The sequence below is a fragment of the Fistularia commersonii genome, chromosome 21 (genome assembly GCF_037954325.1).
Source record: "Fistularia commersonii isolate RoL2024-O1a breed Wild chromosome 21, RoL_Fcom_v1.0, whole genome shotgun sequence".
Taxonomy (NCBI): domain Eukaryota; kingdom Metazoa; phylum Chordata; class Actinopteri; order Syngnathiformes; family Fistulariidae; genus Fistularia; species Fistularia commersonii.
This window is the reverse complement of record NC_141304.1, coordinates 9,718,078-9,742,676: the sequence shown is the minus strand read 5'-3', so window position 1 is coordinate 9,742,676 and position 24,599 is coordinate 9,718,078. Positions and strand designations below refer to the sequence as shown.

The window sequence follows — 24,599 nt, the reverse complement described above, 5'->3', positions numbered from 1 at the left end:
GGGCACTGGCGCCGATTTGAGTTTCTAAATCTATCAAGTTGGTTTTTGAGGATAATGGAACAGTTATTTCAACATCCTGCTCTTTGGGGAAAAAGAATATCGAGCAAATTCTTTCATTTTAAAAAGACAACTGCTTTTCTGAGGTAGATTTTTTTTCTCCTCTGAAAGCAAGACAGGAATGGTATAACATGTTGCTTGAGCCTTTGTGTTCTTTCTGTATGCTCTCTCTTATATCTCCAGCGACAATGCTGCATCATGCTGTATTGTCCTGGCCAAACACACTGTCACCGCCACATTTGCCTGAATACAATATTTGTTTTGCACTGGAATGCAAGAGAGTATTTTGTTCTGTTGGTTTCCTTTTGTTTCATTTCTTACATTTTGAAATGGTTGCGCACACACGGACACAAATTCACACATAAACATGAGCAAACAGGCCACGCTGCCCTTTATCCTCTTGCAAAGGGTTGCCATAGCAACTGTACACAGACGTTACCCCACCCTTTCCTCTCCCCTCGCCATGCCAACCGCAATCCCCCCAATTTGAATGAGGGGTTGCTTCTCTTTGACTTTTGAACGAATAATCTTCATCTGAAGAGACAGGATGAGGGGAGGAAGGGATATTTGTTTATGTGTCATCTCTTAACCCTCCTCAACAGGAAAACAAATATTTTTTCCCTCTTTGTATGACTAGGCTAAAAAGGGTACTTAGGAGAAATCATTCAATTGTAGCCTTTGTCTGGGCCAATATTGGGAAAAGCACTAAACATCCGCCTAGGTTCAAGGGAGAGGTAAGCTTCACAAGGCCAGAAGTGGTTGAACAAATCATCAGTTTACTGCTGTACGATTTGTAATATAATGCGAGAAGAACTTGCAATAAGGAGTCATATAGCACAGTGAGAATAAAAGAAGGACTTGTAAAAAAAGGTATAATTTAACAATGAAAATTGTAAATATTCTTTGAAAATTCAGTTTTTATGCTGTTAAATCTCCATCATCCTGTCACGTCAGTACTAGTAGATTTTATCTGATGCTACTTTATAGTTTAAAGTTTATTGTGCATCTTATGTTAATGGGCACTTTATTATTATTATTTTGTTCATTTCATGTCACGATGGGAAAATGAGAAACATCTTCTTGATTCCTCTGTATGTCCAGTCCATGTGCAGAAATTGCTATTGTTATTATCCGAATGGTTTTTGAGTCAGTCTTTCACATTACAACTTATTAGTTCATTACGAACTTACTAACTTGAGTCACTTCAGTTAACAATCCAAATGGAAACTCATCTAATAGATATAAATATATGTATAATTTTTCTAGTACTTATGTTGCCTCACACCGAATGCAGGGCTTCTTTCTATGAGTATTGTCGTGAGATTTCTGAGAGTTCTTCATTGGGAGGGCCAATGAACATGAACATAAAGTGCACTCTCTATAGATAAAGTTTTTTTTTTGGTATTTAGTTGCCTTAAATTCATGAGGGTTACACAATTCTGGTACTTCCCTATTCATCTTAGGTCAACCCTTCAATCGGGATGTGCTGTATTTAATTTCCAGCGCTAATTTTGTCTCCCAGTAATGACTATTAGCATTTTATTATTTTTTGTATCTATTTTATTTGTTTATTATTTCATTTTTATGACGTAAATAGTAAATTTGTGAAATTGAGTCACGTATTGGGGTGGATAGTCATAATGTAAATTTTGTAAATGTAAAAATCTCAAATAAATAAATGAGCAAGATACTAAAGGTGGAGCTGATTGTTGGACTACAGCATTCGTGCTGGTACCAGAACTATCACCCACTCTTTGCATGTTCCTCAAATAGTGCACTTAGGCTTGGCTCATTCATCATCATCAGTTCCAGACAGCACCATCAGCTGACACAGATTTCTTGGTATCAATACTTCTGCGGATATATTCTTCGGTTTGCATTGAGGGGAAATTACATGGGCCTGTTTGGGATTTGAAGCAAACAAATAAGGGAATAAAAAATGTGATCGAAACACTATATCAGACCTGCTCAGACTTGAGGAGCATTTTGAGTAATGATTGTTAAAAAAAAATAAAAAATCGAAAGAAACCGCAGGGAAAAGTAATGAGCAAATTGCCAAACAAAAACAATAATACAGTTTCAAAATGGTGTATATCACTTTGCATGTATTATGAATTGTTTTATGTTAATAATGGATTATTCAAGACCCCTAACAGTGTGACTCTGGAAAATAGCTGCAGTCCAAAAATTCAATCTGCCACTGCATGCTGCATATGTGATTATTTTCCAATGGCAGAGGAGGGCAATGAAGTCACTCTGGCAAAGTGACAGAAAAAAAGGGGATTTTTTTTATACCTTTCCTTATATTATAGATAATGATATTCGATGTTTGCTACATTGGTGGGAAAAGAGAGAAGAAGAAATGTCTCTGGATATCAGAGATAGAGGATAATGACATGGGAGCTTTCACATGTAGCTTCACCTCATCTCTCATGTGTATATTCTGTGGTGTATGCGTATGCGTGTGCGTGCGCGTGCACGTATGTGTTTGTGTGTGCCTGGGAGACAGCGGTAATTCAAACATGCTCCGCAGTTAGTGGTAACAACAGGGGTGGGTGTTCAGGCAAGATGCTAATGTAACCAGTGTGAGAAAATCAATGTCAAGGATAGATGAGTGTGAGGTGAGCGACAGAAAGAGAGATCAACATTTCTATATCTCCTCTATTTTTTTCGGCAGTTTGTCAGATTTGCTAGAAGTAGGCGTCCAATATTCTTTCACAGCAGACAAAAACACACACTGACAAGAAGAAAAGTAATTGATGTGTTCACAACGATTTTAGAAAAAGATACATTTGTTATGAAAAAAAATGCAAAAAAAAAAAAAATTACAGATCAATGAAAAAGAAAGTGATAGAAATAGCAAACAACCGGAAGCTGTCATCTGATTAATGAATGATAAAATAAATAAATAAGCCGGAAGGCTGGTTAATAGGTAGATACAAAAAATGAAGTGTGCCATTGCAGCTGCAAACATCTGGGCTGTATTTTGGCGAAAGAAGAGCTAATGGCATGTAGAAGCTCATAAAGATTGGTATATATATTTTGTATAGATTTTTTTTTTTCCTTTTTTCCAGCAGGCAAAAACATAATCAATTTCTCTGGGGGTCTACATGATAAGAAAAGGTGCGCTACAGCGACAAGAGGAAATGTAATTGACAGGCTCACAAAAACTTTGAGAGAAAATGACATTTGTTATTTAAAAAAAAAAGCAATATACGAAAAAAAAAAAAAACAGATCAAAAAACAAACCCAATGACAAATTGGAGAGAAAAAAACAACTGTACGGTGCCATACTATAAATGAATAAATACATAAATGAATAGATAATTTAATTAGCAAATAAATTGATAAATAAATAAATAAGCAGGAAAACATCTAGGCTTGGAAAGAAGCGCAAACAGTGAGTGGAATCTCTAAATATATGTAATATAGAATCTATTTTTCCTGTAATTATCCTTCACTCCGATGTGTATTTAGTAGCACAGTTTATAGATTATATAGATATATATGTACATTTCCAGTGTTTCACTACAGTGAAAGTAAAAGTAAATCACTGTTAGTTCACACAACAGTGAAGCTCATTTCTCTTTAATTCTTTATGCATGTAACTCTTTGTTGAACAAAGACAAAGACATCATCATGGATACTGATGGCCCTTTTTATTTTATTTAATTTTTTTCTTGCAAGGACTGTTCAATTCAGTTCGGATTCATGACTATTTCTGCTCCGGTCGAAGGAACAAGTTGCACTATCTGTGCACAGGAGACAGGATTCAGCCCGGGTTTGTGGAAAGCTACATTTGTGTTGCGTAACCTCAGCTCTGTGACTCTGCACCTTGGTTTTGAAAGGAAGTGGACCGCGCCGAACACAGCGTTGAATAAACTCCACTACATGATACAATTAAACGTCACATCGGGTGACCGTGCACAGCGAGATTTGGAGTCAGCGTGGAGATACCGCATGCTGTGAATCTCCATGTGTTATAAAATTGCTACAAGACTGTCCGATCTCTGATTGAGATCTATATTTAGTCACAAAGAGCAGCGAGGGCGAGGGCTCTCAAAGCCACATTGAATGATCACAATTTCTACCAAAATAGCAGGCTCCTTGAACCTGGTACAATTTATTGATGCTTTAGAACAAGAGCAAATGGTAGCGTAGCACTTTTGGAAATAAAGGAGGCAATAACCTGTTGGCAGGAAACACATTGTGCCTTGAATACATTGTTTTTATGATTTCCTTACCATGTCTGTACTTATTTTACTTTACCCGTCTTTCATCTACCTTGCTCTTAATAACTTGATGTCACGGTATACTCATATATTTGAAATTTATATTTGCAAAAAAAAAAACAAATATATGAATATAAATATGAGTGTCTGTCCACTGCCTGGTTGGATTTCAGTTGGCCTGCAGTCTTCAGTGTTTACATACACGCACGCACGCACACATGCACACACACATACACACACACACACACACACATACACACACACATACACACAGGATGATACAGCTGTCGGAGATTAAATTAACTGTGAAATGTTGTTTTTCGTCTAACAATAGGAGCACTCTGGGTTATAACAGCAGCTGCTTGGTTACAAATGACTTATTTTCACATCGTACATATTTTTCAAAGTGTACTTCTTGTCATGTGAAAAAACACGGAGGACAATTGCGGGGCACGCATGCAATCTAATAGCAAGGTAAGGTGCAATACATGAGGTGAATGTGGCGATGATGACACAAGAGTGTGCATAACATTGGTATTATACAATAATGACACCTACATACTCTTTTAAAGCGACCACTCATTCACCTGAAAGTCCAAGATCAGAGCAGTGGGTAGTAATTGTTTTCCTGGTCGGGGTGATCTTAGTGCATTTAATCTTTCCAGATACCCCGTTGATTCAGGAGTCTGTGTATCTTGCTTGGTTATCTGATACACATCTTGTGTTTTTTGGGTTAGGCTCGTCATGGGGGGAAAGTAGCATGCATCCATTTCAGGGTTGATTAATATCACGTATCGTTACATCAGTGCATGCGCGAAGGGTGGGTGGGACTCAATGACTCAATGGGCAGATTTAGCGGAACGTTACGATTTAAAGTCACAAGTGTTTGAATCAATACAAATAAATAAATAGATAAATAAATAGATAAATAAGACTAAATAAAAGCTTCTAACTTTTAGCTTGTGTGTCTGCTTATCGAAGGACTTTATTTTTATGTTGGTTTTGTTTCACCTCCCAAATATATGTTAAAAATAATTTTTGTATTACGATTTTTTTCTCTCTCTTTCCTTATTAACCTAAATTAAAATATCAACTCAAAGTCAGCTCTATCGTCAATGTCTCCACATGTACTACACCTACAGAGGAATCGAGAAAACGTTGTCAATTTAACAAAATGATAATAGAGGACACATTAGCTGTAAAGTGCACAACAAACATTAAACTAGTTCAGTGCAAAATCCAGTTATTAATTAATACCATACAGTAGCAGGTGAGAAATGAAGTGGATTTAAAGGCATTAAAAGGCAGGATATTGAATATAATACAGCACAGTAGCGGCATGATGGATTTTACTGTAATAGTGCAAAAATGGCAATAGTGCAAAGTGCAAAACAGTGCAATATGAATTCCCAGACTTCTGGGAACATTTCCAAATCTTGAAATTGACACTCCTTTGGCTTCCAGCATTCACCCTGAAATCACCATCCCTGTCCTGCCCATATCCACTAGCCTACCAGTACCACGGCGTAATAAATATCTGATACTGAAATAAAATTTGGGTACATGTCTACATATTTACAAAAAAGACAGAATTTCTGCTTTGTTGGTCCTGTGTCAAGGAGGAGTTGCATTAATGTCACAGAATGTGCAGCGCCCAAGTGAGGTGGTATAGCCAGTTGACATGAGATGGTTTGAACAATGAAATCAATGAACAATGAAAATTGCTGTAAAATCAATCCTCGGTTCAATTTTGGTGGGATCAAGTGGTGGTTTCTGAGCCATCGAATTGAGAATCAGAATGATGTAGATGAGTGCTGACAGGAGCTTCTATGATTATTTCATAACCTCCTTGTCAGAGGCTGGGTGCTTCCTGTTCCTGACACAACACCAAATAATCTTAGTCTCACCCGCAAGTGAAACACGATCGAGTCTGAGTTGAGATTTTCTTTTTTCTTTCTTTTTCTCTTATATTTGCAGAATGATGTGAAGATGTAAGTGCGAAAGCTCTTTGCCACAGAGGTTTTTGTGACAAATTTACCCCCAATACACACTCACCATCCATCCATCCATCCATCCATCCATCCATCCATCCATCCATCCATCTTCACCTGCTTATTCAGAGTCGGGTCACAGCTCAGATCTCTCTCACCCGCTGTATGGTCACTGCAGGGGTCACTGCAGACCCCACAGCGATCTGCATGTCAATCTCCCACTCCATCCTTCCCTCACTCGTGAACAAGACTCCAAGATACTTGAACTCCTCCACTTGGGGCACAACCTCATCCCCGACCCGGAGCGGGCATTCCACCTTATTTTGGTTGAGCGCCATGGTCTCGGATTTGGAGGTGCTGATCCTCATCCCGGCCGCTTCACGCTTGGCTGTGAACTTCTCCAGTCAGAGTTGAAGATCATGGCGATCTAATGAAGCCAAGAGAACCACATCATCAACAAAAAGCAGAGACTCGGTCCTGCGGCCACCAAACCGGATCGCCTCGACGCCCTGGCCGCGCCTAGAAATTCTGTCCATAGAAGTTATGAACAGAATCAGTGACAAAGGGCAGCCCTGGTGGAGTCTAACTTTCATCGGAAATGGGTCAGACTTACAACCGGCAAAGCGGGCCAAGCTCCGACATCGATCATACAGAGACCGAACAGCCCGTATATCAGGGTTCGCCATCCTCCCGGTGCACCACACGCAGTCGAATGCCTTCTCCAGATCCACGAAACAAATGTAGACTGGTTGGGCAAACTCCCATGTCCCCTCGAAGACCCTGCTAAGGGTACTGAGCTGGTCCACTGTTCCACACTGCTCCTCCTGGATCCAAGGGTCAACAACCCGATGGACCCTCTTCTCCAGCACACTGAATAGTCCTTACCAGGGAGGCTGAGGAGTGTGATCTGCCTGTAGTTGGAGCACAACCTCACAATGTGTACACACTCATTACAACATAAAGAAGCAGCCGTGGGGTGATTTGATGCACATGAAAAGGAAAGCAATTAGATTACGTGAAGTAGCTGCAGAACATCGCAAAGAATTGAAATAAAATTGACGTTTACTTGATATTTTATATCGGTTGAATGCGATTCTTGATAATAGAGCTACAACTAAAGATGGATCGTACTCTGACATGGTTCACTTGCGCAACTGCGGACAAAAGGTAAAAGCATCAAAAAATCAATTGGGAATATCAAAGCTATTTCCAGGATAGTCAATAGAAATTCTTTTCAAAGGAGATTTCAGACGTCTATTATTTATTCGGTTCAGTAACCCTACAAAATACAGTTACTACTAAAGGTCAGTCTACCTGCCTGAGTATATACACTATATGGTCAAAAGTATTCGCTCATCCATCCAAATGATCGGGATCAGGTGTTCCAATCACTTCCATGGCCACATGTGTATAAAATCAAGCACCGAGGTATTCAGACTGTTTTTACAAACGTCACTCAGGAGCTCAGTGAATTGCAGCATGTAACTGTGATAGGATGCCACCTGTGCAACAAATCCAGCCGTGAAATTTTCTTGCGCCTAAACATTCCACAATCAACTGTCAGCTGTATTATAAGAACATGGAAGTCTTTGGGAGCAACAGCAACTCAGCCATGAAGTGGTAGGCCACGTAAACTGATGGAGCGGATTCAGCGGATGCTAAGGCGCATTGTGCGAAGAGGTCGCCATCTTTCTGCAGAGTCAATCGCTTCAGACCTCCTAACTTCAAGAACAGTGCCCGGAGAACTTCATAGAACGGGTTTCCATGGCCGAGCTGCATTTAAGCCACAAATCACCAAGTATAATGCAAAGTGTCAGATGCAGTGGTGTAAAGCCCGCCGCCACTGGACTCTAGAGCAGTGGAGACGTATTCTCTGGGGTGATGAATTTTGCTTTGTCAATGAGAGTGAATGAGATGTCATATCAGAGCCAAGCTAGGTGAGCAAATACTTTTGGCAAATAGTGCATGACTTCATGTGTTTGCTCTTGAGACTAAATCTGGAACGCTTACATTTCAATAATGCTGAAATGTCTCTTTTTTTAAAGAGACCTGTATTGGCACATTGCACAGGAGGGTGTACTTGCAAACTGTAGCCACTTACCATGCTGACCTCTGGAGGGGGTTGATTGGCATTGAAATTAATGTAAATTGAAAATGGCAACCACTTGTTTGCATCTGTGATGGTTCTCATCTGTGCAGGGGTTTTTCATCCTCTTGGAATCTTGGACTTGGTCGCACTTTGGGTTGGGTGTGGGTGCTTGAGTTGCAGGGTGGTGATGGATCTGCGGGTAAAAGCACTCACTCAAGTGATTATCCCAAATTCTCACCTTTGTTTTGTCACATACATAACAGCGTATGCATTGGCATAGCAAACCTCATTCAATGTAGACCCCCTCCCAACCCCAGCAGTAAAATTCAGGTACCAGGACCGAGTCCAGTTGTCCCGCCCTCTTGTTTGCATTGCTTACAATATCTCTTGTCCAATAGCCTCTTTGAACATCCAGATGACTTCTACTGCTCTATTTGTGTTAGACATGACCTGCATATGTATACAGCAATATTGATGACAGTCCTCAAAAAAGAAAAAGACTTAAGCGACTGGTAAGCAATGACATTAATCATGTGCTACAGAAGTTTTCTGAGATGTGTGGTTAGATTTGAAAATCTTATTTAATAGAATATACACAGTGTTTAGTAGGTTAGTACTGTTGAGAAATAACACTTACAGTATTTAATTTGTCTGACAGGGCAACTGTATTCGACTTTTTTTTTTAATTTATTTTTAATTTTTTTGGATAATAGCTGACTCGCAAATGAAGTTATGTATAATTTAGCTGTGGTTTGAATCCTCATTTTTTTATCCTTATTTAATTTTTTTTTTTTTTATGTTTTGGGTAGGATATGATGGAAGTGAACATAACAGCTCCACTCAACAGAATGTTGTACTGAAATAGTCAAACCTTGAGAAAAACAGTGGTGGTACATTTGTTTTCCTGTTACAAATCAGTTCAATACCGATGCACCCAGTTCCCAGCTGAACACTTCAAGTAAAAACATAATTTGGGCTTTGAATTGGGACCTTCTGCAACACTATTGGCACATGTGACTGTTATGGTAAGTCATCCTCTAACACGATTCAGCACCGTCTCAACCCTCAGTCAACATCAGTTCCGAGTCTCCATGATGGATTTTGGCGCTCTCATTCATCCAGAGTCAATTTGGTTAAGGTTTTACAAGGAGACCGGTTATTGAAGAAATTTGATTTTAATTTAAAAGGCAAGCGCCCGGTCAATCATGCCGTATTGATGTCGCTTGGGGCAAATGTTTGAGGTTGACATTTTGCCGTTTCCGCAGTTGGACAATCCCGATGAGCAAGCGGCCCAGATCAGGAGAGAACTGGATGGACGACTGCAGATGGCGGACCAGATCGCACGAGTAAGTGAATAGATGGATGGTTGAGTGAGTAGACGAGTGGATGGATGCACAACATCCCTCTATTTGTCTTATTTCTGTTGCCCTTAACATTTTATTAGATTCATTGAATCAGCAGTTGTTGATGATTTCTCCAGTATTGGTCACATTGGACCTTATGTGACCTTTTTTTGGATATCCTGCCGTCCTGTTCCAATCAGGTGGGAGGAAGGTTCCCCAAGTTTGCCTCCAGAGAGATGGAGGCCATGTTCATTGAGGAGCTACGGTCTTCTGTCAACCTGCTGATGGCCAACCTGGAGAGCATGCCTGTGTCCAAGGGAGGGGAGTTCAAGCTGCAGAAGCTAAAACGAGGACACAACACCTCCATCATGGACATGGGCCAGGAGGACGAGAACACTCTGTCCAAGTCTGATGTGGTGCTGTCCTTCACCCTCGAGGTTGGTGGAGACTAGTTGTTTCTATTTTTTTGTATTTTTTTCTTGTCATAAAATAACAGAATGACTTGGTCATTCCTTTTAGCTAGTTTGCATTTCAGATTTTCCCAGATGTCACAGAAGACAATACCCCAAAACACACAACAACCCGTAGGGACATAACACCTGACTAATAGATTTTGATGCTACATCTGAAAATCCTTTTTAAGAAATCTAGAAAACATTTAGACTTTTATTTCTTTTTGCCGTTCGATCCTCTGAATTTAGGATCCATTGATTTTTCATCAGGGAAATCGGGCTTCAAACTGTGCAAATTTGAGCATACCAATCGATCCGAATGCAGAGCAAAACAACCTATCAAATTATACTCTTGTGTCAGAAATTCACCCAGTGTGTGTGCGCCCACACTGTATAGTGGCATGTATATATAAATATAAACCTGCCCGTGTAAATGATTCTACATATTTATGCGTTTATACAGATTTGTAGACATGGACGTGTGTGCTTGTTTATGTATACTGTATATTCATACTTCTGAAAATTCTTCTGAATTTTTATTTTTTCTTGTTCTCCCTAATAGAACAACACTTGACAAGTTCTTAAATGTTGTCGGACACATGCCAATCAAACCACGTCAGTGTTCATGCCACAGTACAAATGATGTCCCAGTACAAATATATCTTAAAACCTTAAGAGCTGGTGCATTTTATACATAAATCAACTTTACGCCACTGGATCCGGTGGTTATCAGTATAGTGAAACGCTGCTTGCATCCAGTCGGACTGCAAGTGCTTTGATGGAAGTAGATAAGCGGATCCCGAGCTGCATTTCCATTATCTGACCTTAAGACTTCCGTCTGTTCTGTTGTCCTACCTTGGGCCATTACATCTGATTTAATTAAATGCCATTAAATGTTCAATTGTAGGGCATGAGTGGACAAACAATGGATGAGTGTATTTCGAGGTTGAACAGGAGCCTAAAAAATGTATTTTCAACTTACAGTGGTGTTCCATTAATGGAAAAACATATCAAAGATGGCTTTTGAACTCAGTGGTGTTCTTCCGTTGAGTCAACCGAGTGAAACAATGCCCTGCATTGAAGTTGCCAGGGAAATTCATTTTAATTCCTCATGCACTAGGTTGTGTCATGAATTTATCATAAAAGTCCCTTGCATCTTGTTTCAAGACCTTTAAATTGTTTTAAACACGGCCTTGTCTTTTTGACATGTTACTGCTTGGTGTTAAGATAACACAATAATCTATCTACTAAAAGGAAACCCATCATATTAGACGGGTATATAAACATGACATACAGTTACAATATACATTTAAGATTTGTGGCCTTTTTTTTAAATGTATAAAACAATACCACATAATCAGCAAGCACCCAAACTGTCACGCTGAGGGAGGGTGTGCCGACTTGAACGCAAGGACACTCGCGAGGTGGGGCGTCTTAGAGGGGTTTATTCGACAAGGAAGGTGATTGGGGAGCTGCGCTGGAGCAGGGTTGTCTCCTGGGAAATGTCGCAGGGGTCTTTGGAACAAGGGGCTGGCAAGGAGAGGCATTGACCATCAGGAACTAGGAGCTGGTGAGGAAGCCCAAGACAAAGATTGCAGGGAGTAGTGAACTAGCGGGGAATCAACCAACAATCTGGCACCGAAGGGCTGGTAGCAGGCTCCTCTTTTCCCTAATACGTTGTTTATTCATTTTTCTTTACCTTTATGAGGTACTACATCTTAACGGGGTGGCTTGCTCTTAAGGGCAATCTGGGTGACGCACCACCGAAAAGGAGGGAATTTTTCAAATCACATTTTACCGCTATCACAGCAGTTCTGACCATAGTAGCTGCCTCTGAATGTGTCACTTAGATCCACAGTCGTCCCTCACCATATTGCGATTCACCTTTGGTGAATACTACCGCATATTTGTCGCATAAATGTATTTTTTATATATTCATTATTTCAATTCTATGGCAAAATAAGCATTTTCTGGGGTGGCGACCAACCAGCGCATGGTTCTCTAACCGGGGCTCTGATCTGCTCAGTGACGGTAGCATCATTCTCTGCATCTCCTGCGCATAGGATGCATTTATCATCTCATCTTGTTCATTTTAAATCAACACGGTATTGCTGCGCATAGTGTTATTCTGCAGTGTTGTGCTTGTGTGAATTATATAAGTGTATATAACAGTGTGGGGAGGGTAATAAAGCTTATTATATATATAGTTCCTCTATAGTACCTCTTCCAAGGATGCGCTGATGCTGTCACCCGATGCGCCAGGCCACAAATCAGTAATAATATATTAAAATACAAATATGGTCACTACTTCGTGGATTTTCATTTATCGCGGCTGATTCTGGAATAAACCTCTGTGATAAACAAGGGACTACCAGTGATGTACTTAGCTGTACCTTCCTTTTAGCTAATGTGGCTAGAGGGAAAATGTTTGTGTTTATGTTGCTGCCCACTGGTAACAAGTTGCATGTCAATTTGACAAGACTAGCTTAAGAGTCACCTGTTCATTTACCAATTTAATGGGTCACCTTAGTCATCATCAACCATATGCGATAATTTCACCACAATAAGTTCGTTCCAGCACTGATTTGCCAGAATAATGCCGCCTTGGCCCTTGATGCCAAATAAATAAACGCCAACTAATATGAAATTTTGCCCCTTTTTGCCCAAGAATTGACAAAAGCTGCAGACTGTCAATACAAGGAGTATAATAGCACTACTCTGTACTCATATTGATTTTAGATACATACAAGGTTGGTGCCGGTGAACCAAGACTCGCTGCTGCATGATTTAACTAAGAAACAATAAAGCAGACCCGCGGTCTGATTAATCCCCCTCAGGTCTTTTCACTCTTGGACAGCTCCCGGGATTAGCGTCTGGAGATGAAATGTCTGACTTTCGCTTTTGATTTATTGTTTTCATTCGATGTTAATTGGTTGACAGGTGGATGTATTCCTGTGTTGGAATGGTTGAAGCGGTTGCGCGATATGTTTACCTGGCCCTTCATCCATGAAGCGGAACAATCCAACAACCGTGACTATTTTACCATGTATCCCTCCGCAAAATAACTAACAAAACAGTACTTTCCTTCCCACAGTACAATACAACAATGTGGGTGGGGTGGGAAAAAAAAAAATCCATGTTTTAGAGAAAGACTGTTTTCTTCACCTTCCCACAGATAGCAGTTTTCCCCTTGCAAAGCTGTCGTCAAATACATTAACATAACCCTTCCTATCTCAATTACAGCAGCGCATAAATACGCATGTGCAATGGCCGCAAAACGCCCGTGTTTTGGGGGTGTGAATTAATCTCACTCTGGACGGCCGAGAAAGCCAAAGGGGGCCGTAGTCCCATGCCTTTCAGTAAATGTAAATAAAAGCAACAAAAACAAAGTGCATTTTGATATTTAGTATCTTTCACTAAAACTTCGATGACCAACTTTAATATTTCACCCCACAGCAAATAATAAATGAAACCTCATTCTTGCAATCAACCCGTGTTATGTCAACCTGCCTTCTCTTCGTTAACATCCAACTGTGAAAAGTTATTCACTTCTACTTTTGCAGTACACTCAATTTGTACGTCTTACAAAAAAAAAAAAAACTATAGCAAAAAAAAAAGAAATATTCCTTTAAACTTGTAGTTTCAAATTTTAACTCACAAAAGGTAACTCAAATTTCTTCTGATAGAAACAGAAAATGACAGTACTTTAGGACAGTAGCGTCTTCAATGGAAAACTCTACTTCGATAGAGAATAAAGTAATAATTTTACTGTCAATGTCTCTCAAGATAGCAAATGGAAAGTATCTCAGTATTTTCAAAATAAAATGAAAACTGGCACCGTCACTCCTCACATAGCACCTCCATCAGGGCCTGAAGATGTAGAAGTGTCACTGGTTTTCAGGGATGGGTGCCATTCGATGGGCGATGACCCACACGTGCACCACTGCAACGCGCTGTCGTCCTGCTTACGAGTCGCAGTCCTACCCTTGACGTCTCCATCCTCACGCACACAGCTCCCCTCCGCTGTCGCGGTCTTGACAGGTGAAGTAGCTCAACATGGATACGGGTGTAGCTCAGCTTGACCACGCTGCCACTCAATGCAGTTCACACTTCCCCCGTGCCGACAGGTGAAGAATTTGAACTCTCCCTCGATCGGGTTAATTCCTCCCACAATAATGCTCTGTCTCCCTACGCACACGGTTCGTACACGACACAGACCAGGCCCAAATCGTGGAGCTAACATTTTCACGGCGTTGCAGTGGTGGCCCCTTTTTGCTCAAACCGAACCGGTTTACCACCTTTTCCGACCTCAAGCTTTTTTTTTTTTTTTTGGTTTTCTCTCTCTTGGGCAGGGCTATTTTCAGCGCTGCCCTTTGACAGCGCCACAAAGGAAAATCCCCCAGCAGGAAAACACTACACTTGAATCATAGCCCACATGTGAATCTTTTTAATGCGGTCCAAGTCAAATAATAACACATATCGTCATTCTTAAAATGATTGCCCAACAACTGTTTGTAAAAGCATGAAAAAACTTTTTTTGAAATTTTTCATACATCAAGGAGTATGTTTACAATTCATAGAAATTAATCATAGATAGTTTTCCCACTAATAATACCACAATGAAGAAATACATTGAGAAGCATCAGTTCACCCAATATGGGACTGTTTCACCATATTTGTCTCTTTGTCAAGATAAACGCATGCCTTATAGTTGATAAATTAAATTAATCACACACTTCATAACAGTTATGAGCTTGTGTGATATGTGACTATCAGATCTATCGCCAAACAATGTTTTATTTATGACGTGCACACTTCGAAAAGACAGGAGCAGAGACGGAGATGCTAAGGTTCTCTTTGGGAATGACCAGATGGATAGGATCAGGAATGAGTCAATCAGAGGAACAGCACATGTTAGATGTTTTGGAGAGAAGGTGAGAGAAGCCAGACTGAGATGGTTCGGTCATGTACAGAGGAGGGATAGTGAATATATTGGTAGACGGATGCTGAAATTGGAGCTGCAAGGCAGGAGGTCTCGAGGAAGACCAAAGAGAGGATTTATGTACGTAGTGAGAGAGGATATGAAGGTAGCTGGTGTGAGAGAGGAGGATACGGAGAATAGGGTTAGATGGAGAAGGTTGATTCGCTGTGGCGACCCCCGAAGGGAAAAGCCGAAAGAAGAAGAAGAAAAAGAAGGAGAAAAAGACATGCAAACTTGAAAAAGGGAGCACATTGATTTTTTCGACATTGGCCAAATTGCCTAGCAACCCCCAATTATTCCTTGTCCCATCACTCATTTGGGTCCGAGGTGCGATGGCAGCTCACCGACAAGGTCAAATCATGGTCCCTGGCCACTGCCTCCTCACTTTGGATGCGATGCTAAAACCAATGCAACCTCTGAAAGCGACTTCTTTGAAACACGTTCTCTAGTCCTCCATGGTCCAAGGAGGACTATTGTCATGAGTTCCTTGAGTCATACATGATGTGGATATTGTCTTATCTGTTTTTCCACTGGGAGAGTAATCTAAATTTGTACAAGTTTCGGATTGTGCCAGGGTTTATGTCACAAAGAAAGAGGTAATTTCATCGAACAGACCGAAACCGAAGTGCAATTACATCTAGTCTGAGAATGAATGAAACTTAAAAAAAAAAAAAAAAAAAAAAAAACAGTCCTGAAAGCAGATGGGGGGCAAAATTCAGATAAGATGAGATTAGTTAACTATAGAAGGTTCAGGGGAAGTGATCGCTGAGGCAGGAAGTGGCAAAAAACGATGTTAAAGGAAATGGCACTTGAAAATTAAAACATTCATGCATGGACGGGGTGACAGGGTTGCTGGATCTAATTCCAAGGGATGCCGAATGAGAGGCAGGGCACATCCTGAACAGGATTGGCATAGAGCCGGATACCTTTGTTCGGCTGTGAGGAAGGACAGGGGTTTGCTCAAACTGGAGGAAACTGTGACACAATACTCTAGTCACATCATTCCTTCACCTACACATCTGCATCGGGTTGCTATGGTTACAATGGAGTCTTCATTTATTACGTATGCTTTTGATTCAGACAGAGATCATTACCTTCCAATGCAGAACCGTGAAAGACAGGCTCTAGCAACATCTTCATGCCACAATATCAGACTCTGGTCTTGCTCTCTTGAATTTTCTATTTTTTTTTTATGATGCTCTCTGATGTGCTATTAGGTTAGCATCAAACTGTCTACTCTGATGCACTGCCTCTCTCTCTGACTTAGATAATGTCAATGTCTGCTGTGGTGCAAGTGTCACATCACACTGAAATCTTCTAGCAGGGTCCAGAGTCACGACTCGAGATGTGTCTCATGAGATGTCAGACTATTTCCTTATACAGATCAGAGTGGCTGTGTATGTCACAATTTGTTTTATTGTGAATATATTTATGTATTTTTTAATTTTATTTCATCACTGCTTTTATGTATTTTATTTTATTTTTTATTCTTATTTATTTTCTTTTTCCTGCTGGTCAGTCCTATTAAAATCAATTTTAATAGGACCCAGGTACAATAAAAATTGGATTTTTTTTTGTGGTAGCTGACTGAACCGAAGCAAAAATATGAGAAGAGGAGATGAAACCAGTGCACATAAAACAAATAACCCAGGAAAAGTCCATTGACTGCAATGCCCAAAACTCTAGTCAAGAACAGAAGACTTGTTGACAGTTTGTATGCAAATTACATGGATTTATTTGCAAATGTCATTGTTATTACAGAATGCTGTTTGGATTACTCCGTAATTAAGTAATTCAGCAGGGTAAAAAATTACAGTTTAAAAAGGGATGGGCCTCTAGTGAATAAAATAGACATGCAGATACTTTCTTGCTGTCGGTGACTTTGAGACATTTTGTCTCCACATCTCACTTGTTGCTAAATATTGATTTTTTTATTTGCTTTTTTATTTATTTTTTCTTATACAAGAAACAGAAAAGAAAATAATGCTTTGATAATTTTCGATTGAAATGAGCCTCCGGCATCGAACTCTGCACATTCATCATTCAACGCATCGATCCGTAGGAGCTAAAAGAAAGGGATCTGATAAACAGAAAGTGGATTTTTTTTTTCTTTTCATGGCGTCAGATGTCAGATAAGATTTTGGTGTGATGCTGCCCCCGTCTGGCTTCTACGGATCAGCAGTTCTTAGCTCAGCCGACTCAGGCGTCCGCTTCTCTGACACTTTTCCCTAATTTCCGATTCATTTTTTTATGTTCCAAGAGCGAGTTTTCAGATTCGCTGCGTTGACCGGAAGTGTCTGGGTTCCTTGTGCAGGTGGTCATCATGGAGGTGCAGGGCCTGAAGTCTCTGGCTCCCAATAGAATCGTGTACTGCACAATGGAGGTGGAAGGAGGACACAAGCTGCAGACTGACCAGGCGGAGGCCTCTAAGCCCACGTATGTTCATGCACACACACACACACACACACACACACACAAGCACAAATGCGCACACGCTAATTAAATTGCAAGTATTAATTCTAATAAGTTACTTTCAGTTTACTAATTCAATAACACACAGTTGGAAATGAACTCAATAATGGAAGCTTCAACACTGTTCTTGAAGCTCAAGACGGTCCTGGAGACTTTTAATTATTTCTGAATTGCCAAACCTTCATGTCCAGCACTTTCCCCTGAAAGTGGGTTTTTCCACGTGGGGGGGCGATGAGTCGACGAATGCTCTGATTGGGTTTTGGTCTCTTATTTCATCCTTGGCGTTGGCTCGGCAACATCGTCCACGGTGGCCAGATCTCCTGTGGACACAGCCTTTTCCTTAATGTGTCCGTGTTCACAAAATGTCTTGTTCCTCTTAAAGTCCCAATGTCCCTTCTGTTTGAGTCTCACTCCTATCATTGCCTTGGTCTTTGCTCGTTTGCTTCCACCTTCCTTCAGCCTTCGTTGAATTCCAGTTTTGCTCTCGGCTGAAGCTCAAAAATCTCTGACTTGGTCTTAAGTTGGTCTTGAGCCCATAAGAGAGGAGGATAACGCAGAAGACTGAAGTCCAAATGAGCTTCAAAATGAAGACATCAAGGATGTGAAGAGGCAAAAGTTAGCAAAACGCGTTGGTGTGCGCGCGGCAACTGCGATTCTACGCTAACTGAGTGAGCGCCTGTTTTAAGTAGCTCCACTTATTTTCATCGGCTGTTCACTGCAGACTTACGGACTTCTGTCCCAACTGACTGGGAGACTCGTCGTCAACTTCCTCCATGATCGTGCCAGCGTCCATCATCCATCATGAGATGGACAGGACACCGTCCAGTGTCTTCGTTCTTACATTGCGCAGTAGAGTTTGTTTGGAAAGACAGGACACTGCAATCAACCCATGTGGCCTTTGTGATCGATCAGTAGACGAATTGGGCGCTGCTTAAGGTATATTCCTGTTTGGTGTCAAAACTAAAAGTAATGTAGGAACCTTGATTGGCTTCATCATCTCCCATTGTTGATCTGTTTTAGTCTCACCCGGCCAAAGTCATAGTCTTGACTTAATCTCTATTAACCGACCAAGTACGATAATACTGGATTTGCGTGAGTTCATGATTCAGGTGGATTTTAAAAGAAAGGAGTGTCGGATTTAAAGTGTTTTTATTTTTTTTCCCATGTCTCACATTCATCATTCATAACGAGAAGGTTGAGATCCATCATGTTAAAAAAAAAATACAATTGCAATAGAGTCGGGTAAAAAAACACAAAACATTGATTTGGTCTGATAATGAAATCAATCCGGTCTCTCTCCAAAGTTAACGTTAATCCTGCATTTGCTGTCATTAAAAAAAACACCCTTTATATAAGTCTATGAATAACTCATAAACATGTTTATACTTAGAAGAACCATCCCAGAATGAAATTATTCAGTAGTGAGACATATTTCTTTCCCACCTCCATTCGCAGTCCATGCGCGCACGCATTCGCACAAACACACAGACGCATTGTATTTCATGAATCATTTGCTTCCGTCCAAGCCACATTAGTCTCTGAATAATGTATTGTTGTGTTTAATTGAAAAATTTTGCTGGTGGTTTTCAGTAGGACATGAATTTCGTCATTGTTATAAATATAATGCGGTAGATATTACCAATATTTATTATTATGAAAAAAGCAGGCTTCATTAATGTCTCCAGAATCATCCGCCAATTATTCTGTCTCTGACGCAATATCGCAGGTCACATCTCGTTTCCATGGCAACCACCCCTCAACCGCCTAATCGCTCACACTTCCTGTTTGTCTGGATTCTGTTCACTTTGAGCCGTAAATGCGGGATTTCGCGGGTGACGCGATGAGCTCTGGGGTGTGAGACTTTGCTTCTTTTCTGCGGAGTCGCTTGTTAAAATGCCCTTTGGCAGACATGCAGACACACGCGTGCATACATGCATACACACACACACGCACACACACCTCCGAGATTAGGCTTCCTTGTGACAAAAACACAGGCAGTACTGCAAAAAGTGAGAACATCAGGCTGAAAATGAGTGTTCAAGTGGATTTGGATTCTCAAATTATGGCAGAATATAATTAATCACGTCGCTGTCTCATTTTTAATTCATTTCCTATTAATGCATTTGATGTGAATTGACTCTCTCCGTTGTGAATAATGCAAAGGCAAAAAAAATAAAAGATTCTACGAATGAAAAAGATAGTAGAACTCAAATTAATCATTTTTAAAATGAAATTTAAAATTTTGTGATCGGATGGGGGTGCTGTGTCGGTCCTCGGTAAAACAAACATCCAGTTTTTTAAATAATTTAACAGGCTTTAGACGTACTTTTTTTCCTTCACATTGTTCTCCCTTGCAATCATATATACCTAAGATGTCTCTGTCATCAGAGTCCAGTGTGCAAGCCCTGGCGCAGATGTGCTTTTCCAATGCCTCATAATTATCCTTGTTGCAGTGATGAGGCCCACAGTTTTTAGCACATAATGTCTTTAACTAACTCCTTGTGGCAAAAGCGCGCTATCTCCAAGGAGACAAAACAATGGTGATTCGGGTCATTTTTGTCCCGACCAATGTTCTAGTTTCTTTAATACTTCCTTCCAGAGAAGTCGTACCGCAGGTCCTTCCCAAAAGGCAACCAAGGTAAAAACCTACAATTTTTTCTGTACACTTTCAACATCTTTTGTCTTCTACTGGGCCGTTCATAGGAGTATAGCAGCATCCATGTATCATTTTGAAATAGGTAATTGGTTCTAATGTCTCTCGTGTCCTCGCAGAACCTTGAAAACTATATTTTCCCATTCCCTTTTGCTTATTTGACATTCTAGATCTTTTTGCCGTGTTAAACCAAGATTCTCAGTATTCACACATTGTAATTCCATTGTATTTTTGTTTAGAGGCACCAAGCATTGGACTTGGCAATTCATAATGGTTTTGTATCATTAGATTTTCTATATTCCGAAGAACAAGAACAAGAAGAAGAAGAGGAGGAGTGCTTGTTCGGAAGCAGAGAGAGAGGAGGAAAGGAAAGAGCCTGGGACTGAGAGTAGGGACTTTAAATGTTGGGACTATGACAGGAAAAGGTAGAGAGTTGGTGGACATGATGCAGAGAAGGAAGGTGGATATACTGTGTGTCCAGGAGACCAGGTGGAAAGGTAGTAAGGCTAGAAGCTTAGGAGCAGGCTTTAAATTGTACTATTATGGTACTGACAAGAAGAGAAATGGAGTAGGAGTTATCTTGAAGGAGGAGTTTGTTAGGAACGTCCTAGAGGTGAAAAGAATGTCAGATAGACTTATGAGTCTGAAACTGGAAATCGAAGGTGTGATGCTCCATGTTGTTAGTGGCTATGCCCCGCAGGTGGGATGTGAATCTGAAGAGAAGGAGAAGTTCTGGAATGAGTTAGATGAAGTGATGCAGAATATTCACAGAAATGAGAGAGTGGTCATTGGTGCAGACTTCAATGGACATGTCGGTGAAGGCAATAGAGGGGATGAAGAAGTGATGGGCAGATTTGGTATCCAGGATAGGAATGCCGAGGGACAGATGGTGGTAGATTTTGCAAAAAGGATGGAAATGGCTGTAGTGAACACCTTTTTCCAGAAAAAACAGGAACATAGGGTAACTTATAAGAGCGGAGGTAGGAGCACGCAGGTAGACTACATCTTGTATAGACGAGGTAACCTGAAAGAGATCAGTGACTGCAAAGTAGTTGTAGGTGAGAGTGTAGCCAGACAGCATAGGATGGTGGTTTGTAGGATGACTCTGGTGACAAGGAAGATGAAGAGGACAAAGGCAGCGCAGAGGACAAAATGGTGGAAGCTGAAAAGGGAGGAGTGTTGCATGGTTTTCAGGGAGGAGTTGAGAAAGGGTCTGGGTGGTCAGGGAGAGCTTCCAGATGATTGGACAACTACAGCTAGTGTTATCAGGGAGACAGGTAGAAGAGTACTTGGTGTGTCATCTGGGAGGAAAGTAGATAAGGAGACTTGGTGGTGGAATGAGGAAGTGCAGGAGTGTATACAGAGAAAGCGGTTAGCGAAGAAGAAGTGGGATACTGAGAGGACTGAAGAGAACAGACAGGTGTTCAGGGAGGTGCGGCGAAAGGTAAAGATAGAGGTAGCAAAGGCAAAACAAAGGGCTTATGATGACTTGTATGCTCGGTTGGATAGTAAGGAAGGTGAGAATGATCTATACAGGTTGGCGAAACAGAGAGATAAAGATGGAAAGGATGTACAACAGGTCCGGGTGATAAAGGACAGAGAGGGAAATGTATTGACAGATGCTAGAAGAGTGATGGGAAGATGGAAAGAGTACTTTGAAGAACTGATGAATGTGGAAAATGAAAGAGAGGCAAGGGTAGAAGAGGTGACTATTGTAGACCACAAAGTAGCAAAAATTAGTAAAAGTGAAGTGAGGAAGGCATTGAAGAGGATGAAGAGTGGAAAAGCAGTTGGTCCTGATGATATACCTGTGGAGGTGTGGAAGTGTCTAGGAGAGGCAGTCATAGATTTTCTGACTAGATTATTCAACAGGATCTTAGAGAGTGAGAAGATGCCTGAAGAATGGAGACAAAGTGTGATGGTGCCTATTTTTAAGAATAAAGGGGATGTGCAGAATTGTGGCAACTACAGAGGGATAAAGTTGATGAGCCATACAATGAAGTTATGGGAAAGAGTAGTGGAAACTAGACTGAGAGCAGAAGTCAGCATTTGTGAACAGCAGTATGGCTTCATGCCTAGGAAGAGTACTACAGATGCAGTATTTGCGTTGAGAATGCTCATAGAAAAGTACAGAGAAGGCCAGAGGGAGCTGCATTGTGTTTTTGTAGACCTAGAAAAAGCATATGACAGGGTGCCAAGAGAGGAGCTCTGGTATTGTATGAGGAAGTCTGGAGTGGCAGAGAAGTATGTTAGACTGGTGCAGGACATGTATGCTAGCTGTGAGACACTGGTACGGTGTGCTGTAGGGGTAACAGAGAATTTCAAGGTGGAGGTGGGACTCCATCAGGGATCAGCTCTGAGCCCCTTCTTGTTCGCAATGGTGATGGATAGGCTGACAGATGAGGTTAGACAGGAATCCCCATGGACCATGATGTTTGCGGATGACATTGTGATCTGTAGTGAGAGCAGACAACGGGTAGAGGAAAATCTAGAGAGGTGGAGATATGCTCTGGAAAGGAGAGGAATGAAAGTTAGTCGCAGCAAGACAGAATATATGTGTGTGAACGAGAGGAACTCGGGTGGAGCGGTGAGGCTACAGGGAATGGAGATCAAGAAGCTGGAGGATTTCAGGTACTTAGGGTCAACAGTCCAGAGCAACGGAGAGTGCGGAAAAGAGGTGAAGAGACGGGTCCAAGCAGGTTGGAATGGGTGGAGAAAAGTGTCAGGGGTACTATGTGATAGAAGACTATCGGCCAGAATAAAAGGAAAGGTGCACAAGACAGTGGTGAGACCAGCGATGATGTATGGACTAGAAACTGTTACAATGACCAAAAGACAGCAGGCAGAACTAGAGGTTGCAGATATGAAGATGTTGAGGTTCTCTTTGGGAGTGACCAGGATGGATAGGATCAGGAATGAATCTATCAGAGGGACGGCACATGTTCGATGTTTTGGAGAGAAGGTCAGAGAAGCCAGACTGAGATGGTTCGGTCATGTACAGAGAAGAGATAGTGAATATATTGGTAGACGGATGCTGGAATTGGAGCTGCCAGGCAAGAGGTCTCGAGGAAGACCAAAGAGAAGATTTATGGACGTAGTGAGAGAGGATATGAAGGTAGCTGGTGTGAGAGAGGAAGATACGGAGAATAGGGTTAGATGGAGAAAGTTGACTCGCTGTGGCGACCCCTAACGGGAAAAGCCGAAAGAAGAAGAAGAAGAAGATTTTCTATATTCCTTTGAGTGGGAACACGCTTTGCACACCTTTTATTAATTGCAGATATTTCCAAAATTAATCCGTTCCTTCAAATAAAACTAATCCATGAACTCCTGACTTGATTTAAAAACTGCATCCTTATATAGATCACCGATCATACATATGCCGTTCCTCTGCCAATGAATGCTTACCAATTACAAAACGTGGCTTGTCCCGCGTCGAAGAAAAGCCCTACTTGTAGTGCGATTGCCCCCATTAACTTTTAAGAAATTATAAGGAAAATAATTCAAATCAGATTTTTCACATTTATTGATTGATTAATTTAGCAAAGGCTAATTATGAACAGTCGGCCATCCATCCGCCTGGTTGGGTCCCTGAGGGGGGCTATAAAATCAAATCTATTTATACGGCTTGCTCGCCGAATTTCTTTGCGCTCCCTCGTGTTTGACCTCTTGGTCGCCGGGTGTGAAAGTGCGATCCGACCCCCGAGGGCTGACGACGGATGACGCTTTCTTTTTTTGAGGCTGGGGTTGAGTCAGGGAGAGCTCTTGCTGCTGGATTAAAAGGATATCGTGTTGTAACAATGTGGTGAATACGGTTAAAGTGTTGGTGTGAATATCAGAATCAGAAATACTTTGACTTTGACTGACTGACCTTCCTATTTGCCATGTATCAACTTATTACCTTCCTACTATTTCCATTGTAACTACTTTCTTATACATTACTTACTTACTATTTAGTACTAGCATACAGACCTACTCACTACTTACTTTTTCAATTACCTTTCTGAATAATAATTTCATTACTCCCCATTACTCAATCAGTGTTTGGAAAATAAAGTAAGATAAGATGCAATTATATGAAATGAAATGGAATAAAATGAAATTAGATTAAATTAACAAAAGCTTCGCTGTATTGGACAAGGTATTAACACTTTTTATTTTATAGGTCTTCTCCTTTAGGCTTTTCCCTTCAGGGGTTGTCACAGCGAATTAGCCTTCTCCATCTAACTCTACTCTCCGGATCCTCCTCTCTCACACCAAATATCTTCATATCCTCTCTCATTGGGTACATAAGTCGTCTTCTTGGTCTTCCTCTAGACCCTCTGCCTTGCA

General features: G+C 40.9%; 1 protein-coding gene across 10 annotated transcripts in view; it reads left to right on the top strand.

Moving 5' to 3' along the window:
* cadpsa (Ca2+-dependent activator protein for secretion a) overlaps nucleotides 1-24,599 on the top strand; it is a 168,090-nt gene that overhangs the window by 50,598 nt on the left and 92,893 nt on the right. For all 10 annotated transcript variants that reach the window (XM_086168162.1, XM_086168161.1, XM_086168159.1 and 7 more), the window contains exons 4-6: nucleotides 9,635-9,715; nucleotides 9,913-10,149; nucleotides 17,460-17,581. In XM_086168162.1, the coding sequence (XP_086024288.1) occupies nucleotides 9,635-9,715; nucleotides 9,913-10,149; nucleotides 17,460-17,581 (440 nt within the window). The remainder of the gene's footprint in view (nucleotides 1-9,634; nucleotides 9,716-9,912; nucleotides 10,150-17,459; nucleotides 17,582-24,599) is intronic.